The 19,493-nt window shown below is 36.4% G+C and overlaps 2 protein-coding genes and 1 non-coding gene across 3 annotated transcripts; 1 reads left to right on the top strand and 2 right to left on the bottom strand.

The window, feature by feature from the left end:
* Positions 1-10,333: 10,333 nt before the first annotated feature.
* Positions 10,334-12,823, bottom strand: LOC137735628 (protein BOBBER 1-like). The gene is made up of 6 exons (XM_068475075.1): positions 12,270-12,823; positions 11,786-11,958; positions 11,526-11,574; positions 11,008-11,174; positions 10,722-10,805; positions 10,334-10,616 (listed from the first exon to the last, which is right to left on the bottom strand). The coding sequence occupies exons 1-6, from the start codon at positions 12,676-12,678 to the stop codon at positions 10,578-10,580; spliced, it is 921 nt and encodes a 306-aa protein (XP_068331176.1). The 5' UTR covers positions 12,679-12,823; the 3' UTR covers positions 10,334-10,577.
* Positions 12,824-13,726: 903 nt separating this feature from the next.
* On the bottom strand, positions 13,727-17,664 carry LOC137735631 (wax ester synthase/diacylglycerol acyltransferase 11-like). Its single transcript, XM_068475077.1, has 8 exons — positions 17,542-17,664; positions 16,472-17,363; positions 15,603-16,172; positions 15,357-15,423; positions 15,026-15,138; positions 14,702-14,911; positions 14,455-14,592; positions 13,727-14,299 (listed from the first exon to the last, which is right to left on the bottom strand). The coding sequence occupies exons 2-8, from the start codon at positions 16,697-16,699 to the stop codon at positions 14,132-14,134; spliced, it is 1,494 nt and encodes a 497-aa protein (XP_068331178.1). The 5' UTR covers positions 16,700-17,363; positions 17,542-17,664; the 3' UTR covers positions 13,727-14,131.
* Positions 17,665-17,753: 89 nt separating this feature from the next.
* TRNAA-CGC (transfer RNA alanine (anticodon CGC)) lies at positions 17,754-17,826 on the top strand. Its single transcript has one exon. It is a non-coding gene; the product is annotated as a tRNA-Ala (tRNA).
* The last annotated feature ends 1,667 nt before the right edge of the window (positions 17,827-19,493 follow it).

Genomic DNA, 19,493 nt, shown 5'->3' with positions numbered 1-19,493 from the left:
ATCAACAACCACTTCATATGGTTTTAAAATTTTGCTCCAAATAGTTGGTCTCCCACCCTTAATTATTTTTAAGGTAAGATGCATTTTTGGTTATAGTCTTTTGCTTGGATTTCAAATTTGTTCATTGTGTTTTTATTTTTCTCAAGAGAAAGGCTAAGGTAACTCTCTCAAAAGTAGGACTCTATGCCACCTCATGTTTTTTAGTACAATATTTTATAATGTTAGTACAAGAACTAATGTTAAACTATGAGATGATAGAGACTTCATAGAGAGTCCCACTTTGACAAAACCAAAAATGTCTGCAAAGTGAACAAAGTTGAAATCAAAGAACCAATGACCAAAATTGCAGACATTTTTTGTTTTGTCAAAGTGAGACTCTCCATATATTCTCTGTCACCTCACAGCTTAACGTAAATTCTCATGCCAACATTATCATATATTGTACAAAAAACATAAGGTGGTGGAGAGTCCCATTAGCATTTCTCAGAAACAAAATGCAGTTGAAATCTGACCTTATATATACTTTTAAATCATCAACATAGAGTTGATTGCAAATTTTTCCCATACTTAAAAAGAGAACAATACTATTTGAAAAAACACAACAAAAATCCATGCGCTCAACCATACATTGTTGGATACACATACGATACGATGCGATATACGATACACTTGTAGGTAAAATTATGTTTCATTGCTCAACCATATGTAAGCTCATCAAAGTCACTATCTGATAGATTGAATATAGTTCATCAAATTTGGATTGACGAAAGTTTGAGTTGAAAGAAAGAGTCGCTTCAGCTAATAATAATTAGAATAGTAAAGGTGCTCTTGTGATTAGCTAGCTAGTGTCACATAATCGACTAGTTTTTCCTGTAATTATTGACATTTGATTTAAATAAGTGTGAGGAAAGAATATAATACTGTTGTTCTAGCAAAAATATCAGCAGTAGTTTATCAGTCAAGGATGTTATCACAATGCGTTGAAAAATAGTGAAAGAGGACAATTTCATGCGTATGATGAACTGCCCTTTCTATTTACCTTCATCACATTTTAATTTTCTAGTGCCAAATTAGTCCTAGTATCGAACCCGTCATTTACTAGAGTTGAATTTAAAACCTCTCATTTATAGATATAGATGAATATTATTAGATGTAATCAATGTAATATGGTAATTCCATCATATGCCGGCGAGGAGTCTTTGATTCTCTCGCTAAACAAGTTCACTTTATTAGCTTTCTCGGTGAAGTGAGGTGTTACCCAGGTTACTTAGCGTTCGGCTCATTGAAAACCGTACTATTATTGAACTTCACAAGAAAAGGCATAACCTTATCTTCGGACTAGCAGAAACCTAGGCTGCGAGTGTTCCGTTCTTCGATCGAAGTTGCTCGGTGTAATTTTGTTTTTTTTCTTAAGTTAGTCTCAAGCATAACAAATTGAAACAGCATATATGTTTATATACATCCAAGCATGAAATACGTCATCTAATATTGAAGCCAATAGTCTTGTTAGAAAATATATAAATTGTTAGGAAAATGACTTATTAGCTGTAAAACTAAAAGGTTTGAAGATAGATTCTACATGTCCTCCAATTTGATCAAATATTCAAATTCTCTTTCAATATAGAGACTTCGTCCACACTGCAATTTGGAATTAAGGGGAAAAATAATGTTAAAGCGTCAACTGAACTTTAGTCCTTTTCTCAAACTCAAAGAAGCACAACGAATAAGTCTATATATTGCATGAGACCGATGCAAATGCAGAATTAATATTGGAACAAGAAAAGAGACCTGAAAAGTAAACCATTCTTGTTGTATAATTGTTTTCTGATGGGAAAGAGGAAAATTCTGATTTTTCCTAAATTTATATTGATGATTGTTCCTTTATTTATTTATTAACAAAGCGATACGTCACTTGCATTCACAATCACTTTTACTACAAGAGATGATACCGATGTATATACGACCTTGTGCTTATAACACACAATACATACATACATACATACATATATATATATGTTATAAGTACACTGATGTATACTACAGGTTTAAGATTGCATACATCAATGTAAGTTTCTTTCATTTTAGAAAGAGATCGATAATAAGAAAACCCTAAAATATGGAAGGGAAACCTACTTTCGATTACCTATAATTAATAATGACTGGGAAAAAAAGATATTTATGGATATAGTGACATATATATATATATATATATATATATATATATTATATTTTGTGTCAAATATAGTGACATATACGGGCTTAGCATGTAGCTTCTAGTTGTATCTAACTGGAACTGAAGTTCATGTTTTTAAAAGGAAGCGTGAAAGCGAAACCCAAAAAAATATAGGAATAGGAATAACCCACTATGAAAAGGGGTTTCGTTTTCAGACGTATAGTTTAAATAATTGTTAAGTCAAAAAGCTTTCAAGTTAATTTGAAGGAAAATTCCATGAGACAAATATGGAGTGGGGCTGTAAAGTTACAGGGAATTCCAACCACAGAATGTACACAAAACCTTAAACTCCCCCGCATTGGGACAAAAAAATAAAATGTAGAAGGGAAGCTCTCTAGCCATAAACTTAATTACTATAGCTGGCAAGGAACCTCAAAACAAAAGGCTTTAAGATGCAGAGACTTTGCAAGCTAGCTCATTCTTTTGCATGTCCATGTCAATGGAGATGGATAAATTGCAGGAATTGCTCGCGTCCATTTGGCGCTTTCGGATCAGTACACTTGGCAGCTGAAATTTGGTAGTGGACACTTTAGCAGGCAAAGAATGAAATAATGTCTTGGCTTTGCCAGTTATCATGGGAAATGATTGTATATATGCATGGTTGCTCAGCGCATACATATGGGTCGGCCATGTGCCTATTTCTTTCACGTTTTTCTGTTTCTTGTTATATAGCATAAGTCTATATGAAGCCACAAATTCTGCAGTCTTGAAGCTGACCTAATGAAAGAGAGGTGAAGTGAACTTGATCGTTTTGTATTAGCATCCTTAAGCTACGACTTGTTTTTTTAAGAGACAAAAATTATTCCTCTCTCAAAACCCTAATGATTTCCCTTTCTCACGAATGAAGAGGTGCTCTTGAGAATCTATGCTTTGGGAGTTCCATTTTCTGTTTTGATTTAAATCACATGGCTAAATAGCAAGTGGCACAAGCTTTAGATGAATACATAGGTGATCGGAAAAGTTAACTGGTTGTAAATCCTTACGTTTCACTTCATCATGCTGCATGCATGCATGTCGCGTGAAAAAAGAAGTCCTAAAAATTTAGGGACAGTAGTTTATGCGGGCTCTTTTTTTTTTTTTTTTCATCTATACAGTTATTTTTTGATTTTCAATTGCATGAATCAAAGAATAATCAAGGAACACTTATAAATGAAAAAAAAAATATGTGCCAAAATGTTTTAAAATTGAAAGAGGGTTCTACCGATTTAGGATTTTATGAGTTTTGAGTTGAAAAACATAGTGGTCGAAAATTACAAGTTGAAACGAAAGAGATGGGTGATGATTTTTACAACTGCTGGAGAGGATTGGCTGGAGGGTTTAACCACAAACCCTAAAAAAGAGACACAAAATGCGACGAAATCTTGTCATTGCAAATACAAGACATTAACGAAGGGTTTTGTAAGTTTTGAGTTGAAAAATGTGCATGGTAGAAAATTACACGGCGAAGGTGTGAAATATGGAAAGAGATGGCAAGCTGGGAAAGGGGGTTGGTTAAAAATGCAGCTGGAGAGAATTGTCTGGTAGCTATAGTGGTTTTTGTCTTCCATCGCCAATTGCAACTGGAATTGCTTTGGTATCAATGGGGTCCTCACTCGCAGGCGCTTTTTGGATTCTTCTGGATGTAAACCTGAAGTGATATGTCTGTTGTGAGCTTCTGAAAGAGAAAAACAGGGGAAGGAATTATATATATCGAGCCAAAATATATATAATATTGAAAATATATATGATCTCTTTAATTAAATTGTAATCTAATACTCAAATTGTGATGTGAAAGGCAGTTCATCTGGATTTGTGCACGAGATAATAGCTTATTTTCTTGCTGATCATGACTTTTATGTTATTTGAAACCCAATTTGGTCATTGATTGGATCTTAAATTGCATAATTACACTTCATGAATATAGTAAGTTTTCAGTATACACAAGGGAAAAGTGTAGCAACTTGGCAGCGTAGTCGTATTTGGTTTCATTTGGTTTAACATATATACCCGAACTTTGACATTTGATATGATTGTCTAAATCAAAAGATCCATTTTATTTAATCTTTACTCTTAACTACGAAAGGTTTTGCATAGTAACTAAATATATTTTTACATGAGTATTTCACTCGTACGTATAGTCATATGTGATGATGAAGGTACTCATACTGAGATATGTCTCCGCTGACATTTCACTATACCACTAGCTAGCTAGTATAAGAGGTATATATTGATACTAACTTTTCAATTTTTTTAAATGTCTACGTCAATGTGCAATATTAGTATTTGGAATTGATCATAATGCGTTGATACTGCAAGTGATAGGATCGTCGTCCAATACAAGCGAGTCGGTGGAAAAACAAAGTTAGGTGATATGACCTATATATCATATATATGTTTTTTGCTTTGGACATATCATTTCATATTTTATCATTTATAATTTTGTTTGGCTTCTACTCGTTGGAAACAAACACTGTTTTCTAATTGCACTCAAAATCAATTAACTTGCAATAAAACGGATGAATTTTTAATTCTTTATTCACTAATTAATTGAATTCTCTCTTAATTAAGTTTCCTCCCTAAATACTATTGTATAATCAGTAATGCTAGGGAGACTAAATATATAAACAAAATTTTGAAAACTAAAGGACATGAAAGTAGATTGTTAGTTTATTATTTAAGCGTTGATAAACGTGCTCATTCCTATTGGTGATACATCATTGAGTTTACTTATTTTGTCTCAAAATTTAATCTACCTTGCATTACCCTTGTATAATTGTGTCCATGCATATTTTTCGTTAATTTTTGCCCAACAGGATTAGGGTTTCCAACTACGTACAAAGATTGAAAAGAATGCCTTGGATGGATGCTAGGGCAATGAGAAGGAAGGACAATCCGAACGGGCAAAAGGCCGGGGGAGATGCACTGGTAATGTGACTTTTATTATGTTGAATTAATGATTTTATATTTTGAAAGGTGTGGTACAGGTACGTACCTGTCACTTTAAAAAAACAAAAAAAAACAACTTATATCGCATGGATATCGTAACTTATATTATTTTGTGTCAATGAAACAATGACATATGAACAAAAACTTACACATGTCTTTATTTCATTAGCAAGAAACGCCTCTTTGATGGTAAACTCATGCCATGCAAGTGTTTCTCCACTTTCAGGAATTTTTTTTTCTTGCTAATAAAAAATTAAGCTATTATCCTAATTGTCCAGACTCGGAAAATATTCCAAAATAGAGGAAATTATGCATTCCCGCCTATTTGACTCTTTTATTTCCTTGTATGCATTTGTGGTGTTCGATTACTAACTTGTCAACCTCATTTGGTTGGGAGGCTACATCCTGCATATATATAATATGTTTTAAGGGATATTTGGATGCGGTCCCTAATCTTTAATACTCTTTTATTAAAACCTTAATAGTATTCAAAGTTTGATCAAAGTGTCACATCCCGGCCCGGGGCGGGACCACTTTCCGGGCCCGCTCCACCACCGTAGCACGACATTGTCCGCTTTGGGTCCCGACCACGCCATTTTATAACATACTTTGTCACATCCCGGCCCGGGAAGTGGTCTCCCCCAGGCCGGGATGTGACAAAAGTCCCTTGACTTTGTACACCTCATTATATTACTATTAATATTTATATTTTTATAGTTTTGACATTAATTGTTTGATATTTTATGAGATTTATAATCCTATAAATTTAAAATCCCTCATTGTAATACTATTAGAAACGGTTACAATAAAAAAATTCAAACATTTTAATTGAATAAATGAATAAAAAAATATATAAAAATAATAAATAATAAATGGCAAAAGAATGTATCCATAGGGTTAAAAAAATTGGTACATATTACAAAAAAAATGGTACATTTCACATATAACAAAGTGGTACATTAATAAAGAAGAATGGGTACATTATAAATAAATTAGGGTACAAATAAAAGATTAGAAAATTATGAGTACAAATGAATTTTTAAAAAATATAGGCGCTAAAAGAAATTAATACATGGGTACAAAATAAAACTAAAAATAAAATACTACAAATTAAAAAAAAAATGTTGCAAATTAAAAGTGGGTACAAACTAAAAATATAAATATATGATACAAAGTTTAGGCATAAAACATAAATATACCATGGGTACAAACACAAATAAAACTTAAAAAAATATGGGCACAAAAAGAAACTAATATATGGGTACAAATTAAAAATGAAAAGAAAATTGGTACAAATTAAAAAATATTTGCAAATTAAAAATAGGTACAAACTAAAAATAAAAATATATGATAAAAAATTTAGCTATAGATATAAATATTCTAATTGTAACATTTTTAACACTAAAGCAATATATTTAAAAATAAAAATATTTTATTATTCAAATAATTAATGATGTTATTTATACCTAAGGACCTTGATCAAAAATTGAAAATAAATAGGATTTTAATCAATGGAGTAACAAAAAGAAGAATACGAACCTAATTTTCCCATGTTTTAATTTGTATTTTTGTCAAAACTGTAAAAGCCTTACAAACATTGGAAGCTACGACCCTAACCCTTTTTTTTTTTTTTTTGCAACAAGGTTATTTATATCAGAAAGGTAATATATAGTTTTCGGGAGAGATTCTATATTTCATGCGATGAATGATGTTAGAGATATCTTCTGACTACACCTATAATTTTTCATACTTTTGGAGTATAAGATATTACGAGTATTATAAAGTTTCGGTGAGTTGCGACCAAATTTTTAGAAACTGTACGCGTCATCGGTACATATGAACGTGACTAATAATGGGTTTCAATTTAGGGCACAATTCAGAGTACCGCCTCACTTTCAGAAAAAGTAGCACCATTCCATGGTGCAGTACACGTTGTCATAGTCGAATTATTTGCAGTACAAGTTCCTATATACTGCATATCCAGACAACCCTAATAGGGTTTGTGATGATCCACTTGCAGAAGAAGATACAAAAACGTAACAACTAGTGCGCATGCAGTGCAACGCAATGCATCATTCGGCATGCATGCATGCATGCATGTGCTGATGTTATTGTGTGAGACTCTGATGAGTTAATTAAGAAAATTAACTAGTTATTTAGTGGGAAATGGATGCATATTCATGTGTGTGTATAAATATATTATATTATATATATACATATATATATATACACACACATATATACATATATATATATATATATATATAGTTTTAAACTTTTAACCTAATTCCCTCCCATTGACATGTTGTCCTTTGCCATCGAGAGAGATAAGGTGTCATTTCGCATTATTGAGCCATTTGGAGTTTTATGCCAAGTTATGTGTGTCATTCCCATTTGTGAAATATCATCTAACAGTTCGTGCATGAAAATAACTTAAGTTTTTGGAAGAAGAACAAAATGGTATTTGGTCTTGAAGAAAAAAAAGAAAGGAAAACTAGTTAAAATAATCATAAATTCAATTCAATTGTTAAAATGAATATTGATCAATTATGACCAATATAGCGATCAAAGATTGACTAGACATCGATCAAATATTGGTGAAATATTGAAAATTAATCATTTTAGCAACTGAGATTTAAAAAATGATGGTTTTCACCAAGTTTTCAAAAAAAAAAAAAATTATCTTATTAAAGAAAATATTTTCTTCTAAATTGTTATCTTATTAAAGAAAATATTTTCTTTGGGCAATTTTGTGATGAAATATACAATTGTTTGAGTCCAACTAGAGCTAGTTTGGACTGCATAAACGAATAATTGATGCAGATCTGTTGGTCATTCCATTTGTGTAACTTTGGGATAAAATGAATGATTAACATGAATCAGTAGCATTTAATAACAGCCAAGGAGTTTTTTAGCTAATCAGATTACTTTATGTAATTTAGAATCTTTCTCTTGTGAGTGGTGCTAGAGATGGGGTTTTGGGGGTTTCAAGTAGTTGCCCCTATATTTAAGTTTTTACTTCTCTTAATTTCATTTCACTTCAGTATCGTGCTACATTAGCCGGTCAAAGCGTCAGCTCGATCTAGGGATGACGCTATGCATCTTGAGCATTAAAGGATGCCCCAGCTACTTTTACAAAAATGTATTTGTTAGTTCAATAATTAGGATCACTGAATTGAAAGTCTGAAGATATACATCCCCAACTCTTTTCTAATACCCCTACCATTCAAACTAGTCCAAGTGCTAATTAATCCAGAACTAAATCGATCGGCTTTCTGCCTGAGAAACTGTTGGAAGAGTAAGAATGCATCGCTTTCTCATCAAGTTGAATTTTCAACCTAAAGAGTTAAATATGGCAGTAAACTAAAACACATCCCACTTAAAGAGAGAAGCCTCAACATATCCCAACGCACATAAAACTTTAAAAAGAAAAAGGTTTGGCAGCTAAATCCCCCTTTTCATATTCTTTCAAGGGAAAGAGCCTGTCGAAAACGATTGCCATTAGCACCATCACACTAGCAAAACAATCAAAAGCTTGTGTGTTGCACATGGAATGATAATTGATCAAATGCAAGTGGCATCAACCCTAATTAACACAATTTAGAATTGTAACACGATCTGTGATATCATCTTTCGATATTAACAAGGGCACAGGTTAGCAACTAGCAAGGGTTTAAGTAACGGAGATATTAACTCTTTCCAAAAACACTAACATGTCAAACCAAACCTGGAAAATGCACGCCGTCGTAATTCAAAGAAAAGATGCACAACAATACAAAGAGGCATGCGCTCACTACTATTCAGTTGGGGATGTCCAGCACAACAAGGGACACAGAGGACCATGCGAAATGTGATTGTCGTAGCGGGGAACAAAGTCCTCCCGATTAAGCGAGTCCCTTCTCTCCCTCCCAAACCCAAGAGGGATGAAAAGAGTATAAAACAAGGGGGTCCTTTTCTAGGGGCTATAGGGTTACGTGACCTCCCTCCCTCCCTCACAACAGGACAATTTGTGGGGGATCCCACTACCTTTTAATGGAAAGGGACAGCCGAGAGTGACCCAAGTGGCATTTATGGGCACGTGGCAGCTTGCGGTGCCCTCTGGTACATTTCAAGTCAAAAGGATGCTCGAGCGTGGGACCAAGTCGAACAATTTCGACACGTCCCTCGCTCGCTTACCTACAACCGCACAATTTATTTGCTTCTCATTTCATTAAAAAATTAAAACGCATAATAATTCGACGTGTCTATAGAAAACGCGTAAGCTTACCTCCCTAAACCCTTGAGGCATCTATGTATACGTTGCAAGTCTTTAATGCCAAATGGCAGAACGTTGCAGAAAAGATTCCCTACCTAAACTTTAAGGCATCCACGTCTCAAAGTCTTCAACGCCAAATGGCACAATTAGGTCGGATATCACCGCAAAGAATGCACCAAGTCAGAAGACATGTATACGGAGAACGGACATTTGGGGTTGGACCTCCCCGACTTCACAGAACCTTGGATGCAGAAACTCACCCTTTAAGTTAACACTATTGTAATAACATTAAGCAACCACAATCATGTGAGAACTTACAATTCGGACTGAACAACAGCCGCAAAATGCCCTCTACCACAATGGTAAAAAAATGTTAAACTCTTGCTTCACGATGTAAATTTAAATCTTGTTGGTATTAATCTAACAAAATCTATTGCTTAACAAAAATAATAAAAAATACAACTGCAAAATGACATCGCATCCTACTACATAAGCCACTTGACCTACAAACTATTTGCAAATAGCTTTTTATTTTTTAAAAGAATGATATTCTATACAATAAAAAGTGGAGTGAGCTAAATCTCACAGTAGTTTCGCAACAATATAGTTCAAACTCACATTTGACAAAAATAAAACCTAAGATCTTTTACTTACAAGTAAAGACAAATATATCACTAAACGATAATATTAAGAGACTGAAAATGGTGTCTTAAGTTACAGGTAGGCCCAAAAGAGTCTATTTAGCCTCATTGTCTAGGGTTGGGACCCAAAATGTACCAGAAAGGCCTTATTTCTGGGTTAGAGATGCAAACAAGAAAAAGGCAGAGAAGGCAACGCTACAGGTAGCCCAGGCTCTCTTGTTGCCAAAACAATGCTAAGAAATCGCTTCAAGCAACAAATCGAACTCGAACGATAAAATGTGCAGGAAAACCAAGAAGTTATGCTAATCAAACTATTATCCAGAAATGAACCAGATCCCACAATATTAACAGCGTTCGAGCCAATTTAGACACCCTAAACACCCGTAAAAAGACAGCACACCGATGACATCCATTTGTTTTCTAAAACAATATTAAGCAGTAGCTGAACGAAGTTCTTTTTCCTCTCTCCCTTCTAATCAAACTCGAAAGTTAATAGTCCGTCTGTGAACTGAACAACTCAGATTTACTGTATCTTGGCCCTTGAGAAGTCCATCTCCGGATGCTGCAACAGAACGATACATAAACAGTGTAAGCAAATTTGCATACCGGTTGCAAAAGGGAACCTTCTTGATTGAATGAGTAGCGTAGACACGCCTCAAGAAATTACCTCGGACATGAACTTCTTTAAGATTTCCTGCTTTTGCATCTCCTCGCTAGTGGGGAGCCCCATCTGCTTCTGTCTCTGGTCAAACTGTAAAATCAAAACATACACCTCTTAGTAACCATGAAGAAACAAAACGTACAAATAGGCGGCGACGTGAACATGAATGGTGAACATATAAACTCATGGCGGACCAAACAGCAAATAAAATGCCTTTCACAGATGTTCCTCGGTAAATAACTACTAGCAGCGAAAAACAAAATGCAGAAAAAAGCAGAAGTGGGAGAATTACCATCATCTTTTCAACTGTCTGGCGCGTTTCAGAATCCAGGTCAGACAGTTTGCTGGGCTCAGGCTCAACCTTTTGAGTGTCGATCTCAGGATCCCCTTTCACCAGACTTTTCCACCACTCCATTTGGTTGTGCTTGGTCAGAAGAATTGAGACGGCACTCTGGTCCTCTGCAATTAGCATGGATATTATGCATTCAAATAGCTCATATGCTCAAAAACCCATGGATTACAATTAGGAAAATCAGAGAAACATGATACACGCATTTAAGAGACACTACGTCCTAAAAAACCCAAGTGCGGAAATCGAGTGAAACTCACAACCATGGAACCCTGCTAAACATTCCGACGTGTTTAAAATTTCTTGAAGAGTAAAGCACAGAGCACCATGTGATCAATTCACCAAGTAATTATGACTTTATTATCTATTTAGAAAAGTGATACATTTTTCAATGCGTGTTATACTCCATTGTACATAAGCAAAATGATAAGTAATAAGTTGAACAGTGTTAATTGACATACCTATGCTCCAGTAACAATCATCAGGCTTGATAGCTTGAAAAAGTTCACCCTGCAAGTATTAGGGCTTACATTAGTCGATTGAAACATAACCTAAACGGAATATACCAGATAATCATCCGTTGTCTCAAATCAGTCAGATGAACAACCATCTTCCTACTAAATCTAATTGTTTTTTTTTTTTTTTTTTTTTTTTTTTTTTTAGGAATCTGTTTCATAGACATTAATTTCAAAAGTCAATAACCATCCAAAAGAAGACTTACATCAATGATCGGAGGCTGCCCCTTCAGTCCAAACTTCAGATGATTCTTCTTGATCTCACACACAACGAACCTAGATTTAGTTCCAGTCGGCACGGGAATAACAACATTAACCTCCTGTAGGCTCTGCGTCCACGAGTATTTCTCCAAATCCAGCCCATTCCCCTTGTTCGGAACTGTTCAAATCGATTGGTGTTAAATAGGAAAAACAAGAATTTACACATATCCAAAACACTTGTATCCCAACAGGCATTGGCGAACAATCATATCAAATTGGTTGAAAGATTCAGACTTTTTATCTTTCACAGAACAAAGACACATTATTCCATTGAAAGCAAGGATAAGGCTGCGAACGATAGACGCTAGCTTGGGGTCGCCCCTTTTAATTTATGTATAAAAGAATTAAAATTTCAGATATATCAATACTAAACCCTAAAAGAAAGTGGAACTCTAATCAAATTTAAAGCAAGGGTAAAAGATTTGGTACATCTCAAGCCACTCTCCTCCTCTTTCTTACCCTCCTCCACAGTTTCCTCCTTTTTAACTTCCGCCTTCGGCTCCTCGCTCGACTTCTTCTCCGCCTCCGCCTTCTTCTTCCTCTCTTCCTCCGCCTGTCTCCTCTTCTTCTTCCTCTCCTCCTCCTCCTTCTTCCTCTCCTTCTCCCTCAAGGCGCGCGCGATCGATGCGACCTCCCTCTCCGCCGTCTCCTTCTTGAAGAAATCGCTCTCCTGAGCAAGAAATTCCAAGACCTTCTCCACTAACCCTAGAGGGTTCGAGCGATCCAACTTCGCGGTAAAGGTCGCCGCTTTCGACGACGACGATGACGCCGCCGCCGCCTGCGAAGGCTTCGTCTCGGGCGAGCTCTGTTCCTCCTGGATGTCGGAGATTATCGCCATGGATTCGATAAAAGTTTGAGAATTTGGGCGGAGCCTTTCGATTTCGAGGGTCTGGTGCGTGTAGGGTTTAGCTTTTGCTTTTTGGGAGGAGGACAGTGTGAGTGTATATATACTGCGTGCTACAGTCGGTGAGATGAGCAGAGAGTTCCAGAAGCTCGTGTTCTACACTCCAAGACTCCAAGTCTTAACTTCTATTGGGAACCCGTCTCCCGTGTGATTAGACGCTAATACCCCTTACGAGTTTATTTGATCCGAGTCCAAAAACCATTGTTTTGGGCTCTGAGCCCGTGGGTCGGGGCAGGTCTTAGCGCTTCTGGGCGGGTTCGGGGCAGGACCTATATATTTGATACATAAAACCGAGCGGGGTGGGGCGGGTCTAAATTTCTGAATACATGAGTCCCTGGCCCGAACCGTATATACAATCATTCAATTCTTCTCACACACAGTTTCCCTTTCTTGGTTTCTCTGTTTCTCCTTTTCGATCTCTCTCTCCCAAACCCAGATTGAATCTCCTCAGTCCTCACTCTCGAATCTCAATCTTCTTCGTCGATTCTTAGACTCAGTAACTCTCCTTCCTCTCAATCTCTCTCTCCCAAACTAACTGACTTTTGCTCTCACCCCTCTCGATTCCAACATTCATTTTTCTGTTACTAGGCCCAGCCCGCCCGGTTTTATTTTCAAACGGGTTTGGTCCATTCAATTTTGGGCCGGTCTGGCCATGCCCATCCCTAGTATCTAATGTTGACACAACACATCCCATGAATTTTAACAAATTTATTATATTTTGCTTTAAATATGACGCGAGTACAATTCAATATGAAAAGAAAGCACAAGTATTAATGAAAGACTTAATAATAGAAAATTTTCTAACTCCGTTTGATAGAAAAATTTAAAACTCTTTATGAATCATAGAAGCGTTTTTTTAAAAGCATTTTGTAGATACTTCTTTTAGAGGCACTTTTTAAAAATCACTTGTAAGTGCTTCTTACAGAACCAGTCCAATTTCCCATCATATTTAGGTAAAAAGAGGTAATATGTGAAGGGAAGAAATTCAGGTTTCATTTCACTGTGTAATGGTTTTACATATAACAGATCAAAGCGCTCCTTTACCACATCCAGCCAAAGCATTCAACAAAAGGAGATGAACATTTTCGAGCAACTGGGATATTACATTGACGATATTCTAAGCGAATCAAAGATTCTCCCCAACACGAGAATGACTGCTCAAATCAACTAACTAAAAAAAGACAAACATCACACCTAAGTCGAGCCAACTACCCGGCTTACAATAGCAAGGAGAAGCACATTTCACATGTAGCTGTTTGAGCTGTGCTTACACTTACGTCCAGAAGCACCTCAGAAAGTCAATACTCCACCATGCGCATAATAGAAAGCTTAGATCATCTACTGATTCTGCTCTCTACTCACAACGAACTACACGTCACCTTTCGCGCTAGACAACTTCCATGGCGAGCCCTCTTTCCATGACAGTGTGACTAATGAGTTTAAGCGATTCCTCCAAATCGTCCAACAACTTCTCAGGATCAGGTATTACATTCGGATCAACAGTTAAGCAAACTGTCATTTCATCCGCGTAGCTTTGCCAATGCATATGCAATGCCTGCAGCATAATGAGCAACATTGAACATAAACATATCCGAAATGGAACCAGTTGTTTGTGGTTTTTTTCCCCTTCGACTGCAGTTAAATTGGTGGATTTCGGAGGCAAGTTCGTGATCAAGAAGAATTATGAGCATGAATTATAAAAGAACTTACGTGAGGATGCCCGTAAACATGAGGAGACATGAAAGTTATTTGATGGCCGTAAAAACTAATTTCTTCCAGGGGACCAACCAAGTTTGAGAATGAGAATGTAGAATGAGAAATAATTCTGTGTGCTATAACTCCGGCTGCCTGCACGCGCACATACACACACATATATATGGACATTCTTAGAAACTATTCTAGTTTTGCTCCAACCAATCCAAAATATGTTAGATGAAATAGAGGGAATTATTGGTACCTTAGCTCCTATTATTTTGATTACGAGATTGGCAGTCAGGTATGTGAAGAAAGCTTCGAGGGAATGTTTTTTCCGATCAATGACAGCTTTGGCTCCGCGAACATAATCCAACGGGTCATCTTGTAGAGCAATGGTGAAGGGGATAAGGATATAACCTATCCAATTACCCCACCTGACCTTGGACTTCTTAGCCATCATATCAGCCAGATCCTGTTATGCAATTAACATTAGAAACAAAACAGTATATGTGAGCTAGTCCAACCAAGCATCTTTCGTGGCGAAAAAATTCCTGAACTACTGCTGAATGGTATATATGCTAATCACCTGGATCCCAACAGTTGGTCTTAAATTAACGAGAATGTTAGCTCTAACATGTATATTTTTCGGAAGATTACTCCCTTTCTGCTTTGTTCCTACATCTTGCGCATTTTGGCCTGCTAAACAGAATAATGTTACAATGAAATCTTTATGCGTGAGTTTAGAACTTCTCTAAACATTTCGAAGATGCTTCACAATTGAAAACAATGGAAACTTAGCAACAAAAAACGAAGAAAAGTGTTAATGACTCAATTAACAGAACAATGTTACCGGTATTATCTGCTCAAAAACTCAACTAACAAGACAATGCTAATGATTCAATTCCAAGGAAACTCACTGTATCTGCGGTTCAAATAGCGCGAGAGACCCGCTTGTGCCACTCCCAACACAACATCATTGACAGTCTGGTTAATGTTCCAAATGTCAGAAAAAAACTAAATGTAACATCACATGCTGTCAGAAAAACAAATGTACGAATGAAACTAATACACTGCTTCAATTTTTAGTTTTTAGAAGCTTTTCCGAAACAAGATTGTGCGCAAGCGTGCCCGTATACGCATTATTCATGAATTTGTCAACATACCGTGCCCATCGCATTCTTCACTTGCTTTATGCGATTCATACTAACAGTCCGATGCAAGAAGCGTTTGGTGGTTAGATGAACATCAGATGAACCTTTGATAGGAGTTTCTGTGTCTTTCAAAAATAGATGTGTTGCTATAAACAACATTATATCGACCAAAGTGTTCGCTATCAGTGTGATACCATACCAAATAGCCAACATGAAACGCCAGAACCAGCCCAGATCACTTGAGGAATCCGCCCGTTTCTGGGTGGGAACACTAGGCAGTTCATTCGGGTCGGATGTTTTTCTGGTACATGCTAGCAAAAGGGACATGAGAGACGCACCATCTCCCATAGAGTGGTGCATCCGGATCACTGCAAGCCCTTCTGCGTTCGAGGTTTTGACGTTGAGGAGATGTACCTCCCACAACGGCTTGGAAAGGTCAAGAGGTGATGCAGTAAGGTTGGAAATGTAGTTTTCTACAAATTCCTCCGGATGTTCTATTTTTGAATTCAAGGTTGGAACAAAAACATGGTCTTCTTGATTTACCGAAACTTGAATCCATCTCTTCTTTCCGCCTCTGTCATCCTTATACAAGAGAAAACCGTAAATTATTAACTGTATATAGCGTTATTAGCATGCTGCAGCTGAGGGGAAAGTTAAAAACAATCAAGTACTCACAACTGGAACACAACCGTGGCGTTATCCCAGACCAAATCAAACAATGTCACACAGTTTAAACACGTGAAAGTGCTTGATTAGGTCAGAATACTGCCACAATGACGTCCCACTTGTTCGCGAGTCTTCTCCTAAAGTAATTTTCGTATGCAGAAAGGAAAAAACAAGCAAACAAACAAGCAGTACGGAATGGAAATGTTTGTTTTTACCAGCCTGCAAGAGAAGCGCGGATGATTGTGCAAGACTTTCAAACCATTTTTGACAACGTTTGAATCGATCCTCGTCTTGAGTCCCATGATAATAACGATGTAACAGTTGAACCGCGGGGAATGGAACAAGCGTGACGCCGGACTTAGAATCAGACGATGATGATCTTCTTTCGTGCTTGACTCCTCATGAGTGCTGCAGGTAGCTGCCATAGTTGCCTCTGGCTCCATATCCTTGTGTCTGTTCTCTCACTATTCCACAAGCCTTGGTGTTTTTTGTGAAACAATCTTCTGCTACTTGTACTCATGTGGCTTTAACCATGCAATCAGCACCTCATTAAAGAGGTAGTTGGGCAGATCTGAAATTTTCTACAAATGCAAGGTTGTAAAAAGAGAAAAACGTATTTTGATCCCATCTGACCTACTCGATTTCAGCTGGAGTGAGAGTCGTCATAGTCAGGCATTACTACCGAAATTTCCCTCGTGACCAGATGGAGAAAACAATTCTGAATCTGTTTGTTGAAGCGACGCTGCAAATTTGCAAATTTGTGGTCCTGAAAAACTGTAAAAGTCACGTTTTTTTGTACGGAGACGTGAAGAATTTTGCATGGCTTGTATTCGGCAGAGACTGACATCATGAGTACTGACTACCTTGCTTTCTTGTTCGAAAATCTCCCGAACTCTATCAAGTGTGGAATTCCCTTCGTGAAATTGGAAAAAATATTTTAAGTTGTTTAGTAGACCACGTCATCCGTTTGATCATGTACACGAAAATCAAGACTCCCCTCACACAACCCTCTTCCCGTCTCACCGGCTACTCAGCCAAGTTTGCGGATTCCAACAAACAAAACGCTTCAAACTCCAAGCTTTTTGGATCAAAACCAACAAACAGTTACTGCATATTTGGATCCAAACTCACAAAAATTACGGAGTTTGCTAAGACGAAGCTAAAAGCTTATCAAATTGGATTAATTTCTGGTCGATTTTTATACTTATTTGAAGCCATGAAAATTTGAAAGATGAAAATTTTGGAAGGAAAAAACACGAGGACTAGAAATCTAAGAACATAATACCTTTGACCTCCGAACTCCCCAATCTGATGAAACTCCAATTCGTCTGGTTGTCTGACAAAAGGGACAAATTTGAAATATGGAAGTCGTCCCACCGCCTGCGCGTTTCACGCTCAAAAATGTTATAGTACAACTATCGGTTTACTTCAGATGGCTCAGGGAAACTTGAATGTTAAAATCTTTAAATATGAGTGTTACTAACTCACTATCATTCAGGGGGTGTAGCTCATATGGTAGAGCGCTCGCTTCGCATGCGAGAGGCACGGGGTTCGATTCCCCGCACCTCCATCTTTTTTTTTTTTTTATCAATATGGGCTCGGCACTACCTTCTTTCTGAGTTTGGGGCTTTCTGAGCCTATAATATAAATTTTTTTTTTATCAATCTGGGCTCGGCCCTCTGACATCCTTGTTGGGTTGGTTCACATTAAGAAGAAATTTGTCGTATATAGAATACGGTTCAATACAGTAAATATCATAACATAATAAAGGAGAAGTTTAATTATTCAAATGTCAACCGTTTGTATACATTTAATGTACCGTGTTGTATTTTGGGTACACTGAAGAATCGCTCCACATTAAGATGCTTCTTTCTTCTCTTGTCAATTTTCTTAATTATTGGCAGATAAATGTCATCTTCTAATTACTCATTTTCCATACATATACCTCTCAATTCATTTTCAGATAATGTTTGTCTTAATAATGTTACGTAACGTCTTAAATTCAAATATCATATTTCTCATTAATAAAAAAATATAAATAAAAATAAAAGAACACTTTTTTATGTGAACTGTCAAAGTAGCGATCGCACATTGGTGTCCACCAACATTATGTTTAAGATTATACAAAATCATGTTATGTAAATTATCTTGTCTGTAATGAAAATAAAGGAGCCCAATAAGTACAATAATTATTGTGTTTGTTTGACTAGTAATATTGTCACACAATGTGGTCCAAGTACTGCACAACAAACTTCCAGTCTTCCACTACGGCATTAATTCAACACGCATGCCCCATGCATTTCCTCGTCCTTTTCTTCTTTTCTCTCTCGCATCAAATTTTTAGTGTGTTCGAAATATAATTTGGTATACCAAGTATCATAATATAAGCGATCAAGAAATTTCTTTTTTAAGTATTCAACCACTTGTATTATAACACTTGATGTACTCGATGTTCCCGGTATTGAAAAATCTCTCACATTTGATTGGCAAAGGTTTGGCCACCGAGAATGACTAAACGCATAAACGACGACCATATAACATGGTTTATATGGCTTCTTATCACCAACATTGAGCCCCTCTTAGTTTTGTTTTATGAAATCATAGCCATTTCTCAATGTCCTTGATATGATATCTCTCAATCAACATAGTGGACAGTTGTCCTACAATTGTATCCATGAGTTTTGTCAAGTCTGAATAGTTCTAACTAACTAATTAAAACTTGGCACTAATACGTACCATCTCCCTATTTCTATTTGCACACAATATTATTGACAATACATTATCTTTTTATTATTTTCAAGTGATGATAACGGTTTTATCCCAACGTTAAAAAAAAAAGTACAAAAATTTGAGGTGTCAAGTACTCAAAATAAATATTAAAAAAAAAAAAAAAAAAGGCCAACTTGGTCAATTATTTATGAAAAAGGATTCTCGTCCCTCAAAATCTCCTCTCCTCTAGTCCCCTCCGGTCTCTTCCTTTCTCACTTTCCTCTTTTTCATTTTTTGTATATAGAAATCAACTTCAGATATTAATGTGGCTTAATCGTGTCCGTTCAAATAGGAGGTGAGTGGAGAGGATGAGGATTTAGAGGAGGGAGAATCATATTCCATCATTTATAAGCATCATACTGGCATATATGTGGGTGTGACAAGCACAAGAGGCATTAAAAGGAACGCATCCAAATCTTTGATTATCTTATACTTATTAGACTAATCCTTGTTATAGTTATATGGAAG

Source organism: Pyrus communis, chromosome 5, assembly GCF_963583255.1.
Source record: "Pyrus communis chromosome 5, drPyrComm1.1, whole genome shotgun sequence".
In the NCBI taxonomy this organism is placed as follows: Eukaryota; Viridiplantae; Streptophyta; class Magnoliopsida; order Rosales; family Rosaceae; genus Pyrus; species Pyrus communis.
Note: the sequence above shows the minus strand (reverse complement) of the source record. Positions and strands in the feature narration are given on the sequence as shown.

Coding starts and splice junctions, on each gene's coding strand:
- LOC137735628 (XM_068475075.1), bottom strand. CDS start 12,678: ATGGCGATAATCTCCGACATCCAGGAGGAACAGAGCTCGCCCGAGACG. Junction 11,959..12,269: donor GGAGGAGAGTGGCTTGAGAT/GTACCAAATCTT, acceptor CGATTTGAACAG/TTCCGAACAAGGGGAATGGG. Junction 10,806..11,007: donor AGACAGTTGAAAAGATGATG/GTAATTCTCCCA, acceptor TTGATTTTACAG/TTTGACCAGAGACAGAAGCA.
- LOC137735631 (XM_068475077.1), bottom strand. CDS start 16,699: ATGGAGCCAGAGGCAACTATGGCAGCTACCTGCAGCACTCATGAGGAG. Junction 14,593..14,701: donor TCAAAATAATAGGAGCTAAG/GTACCAATAATT, acceptor GTGCGCGTGCAG/GCAGCCGGAGTTATAGCACA. Junction 14,300..14,454: donor ATGTTTACGGGCATCCTCAC/GTAAGTTCTTTT, acceptor ATTATGCTGCAG/GCATTGCATATGCATTGGCA.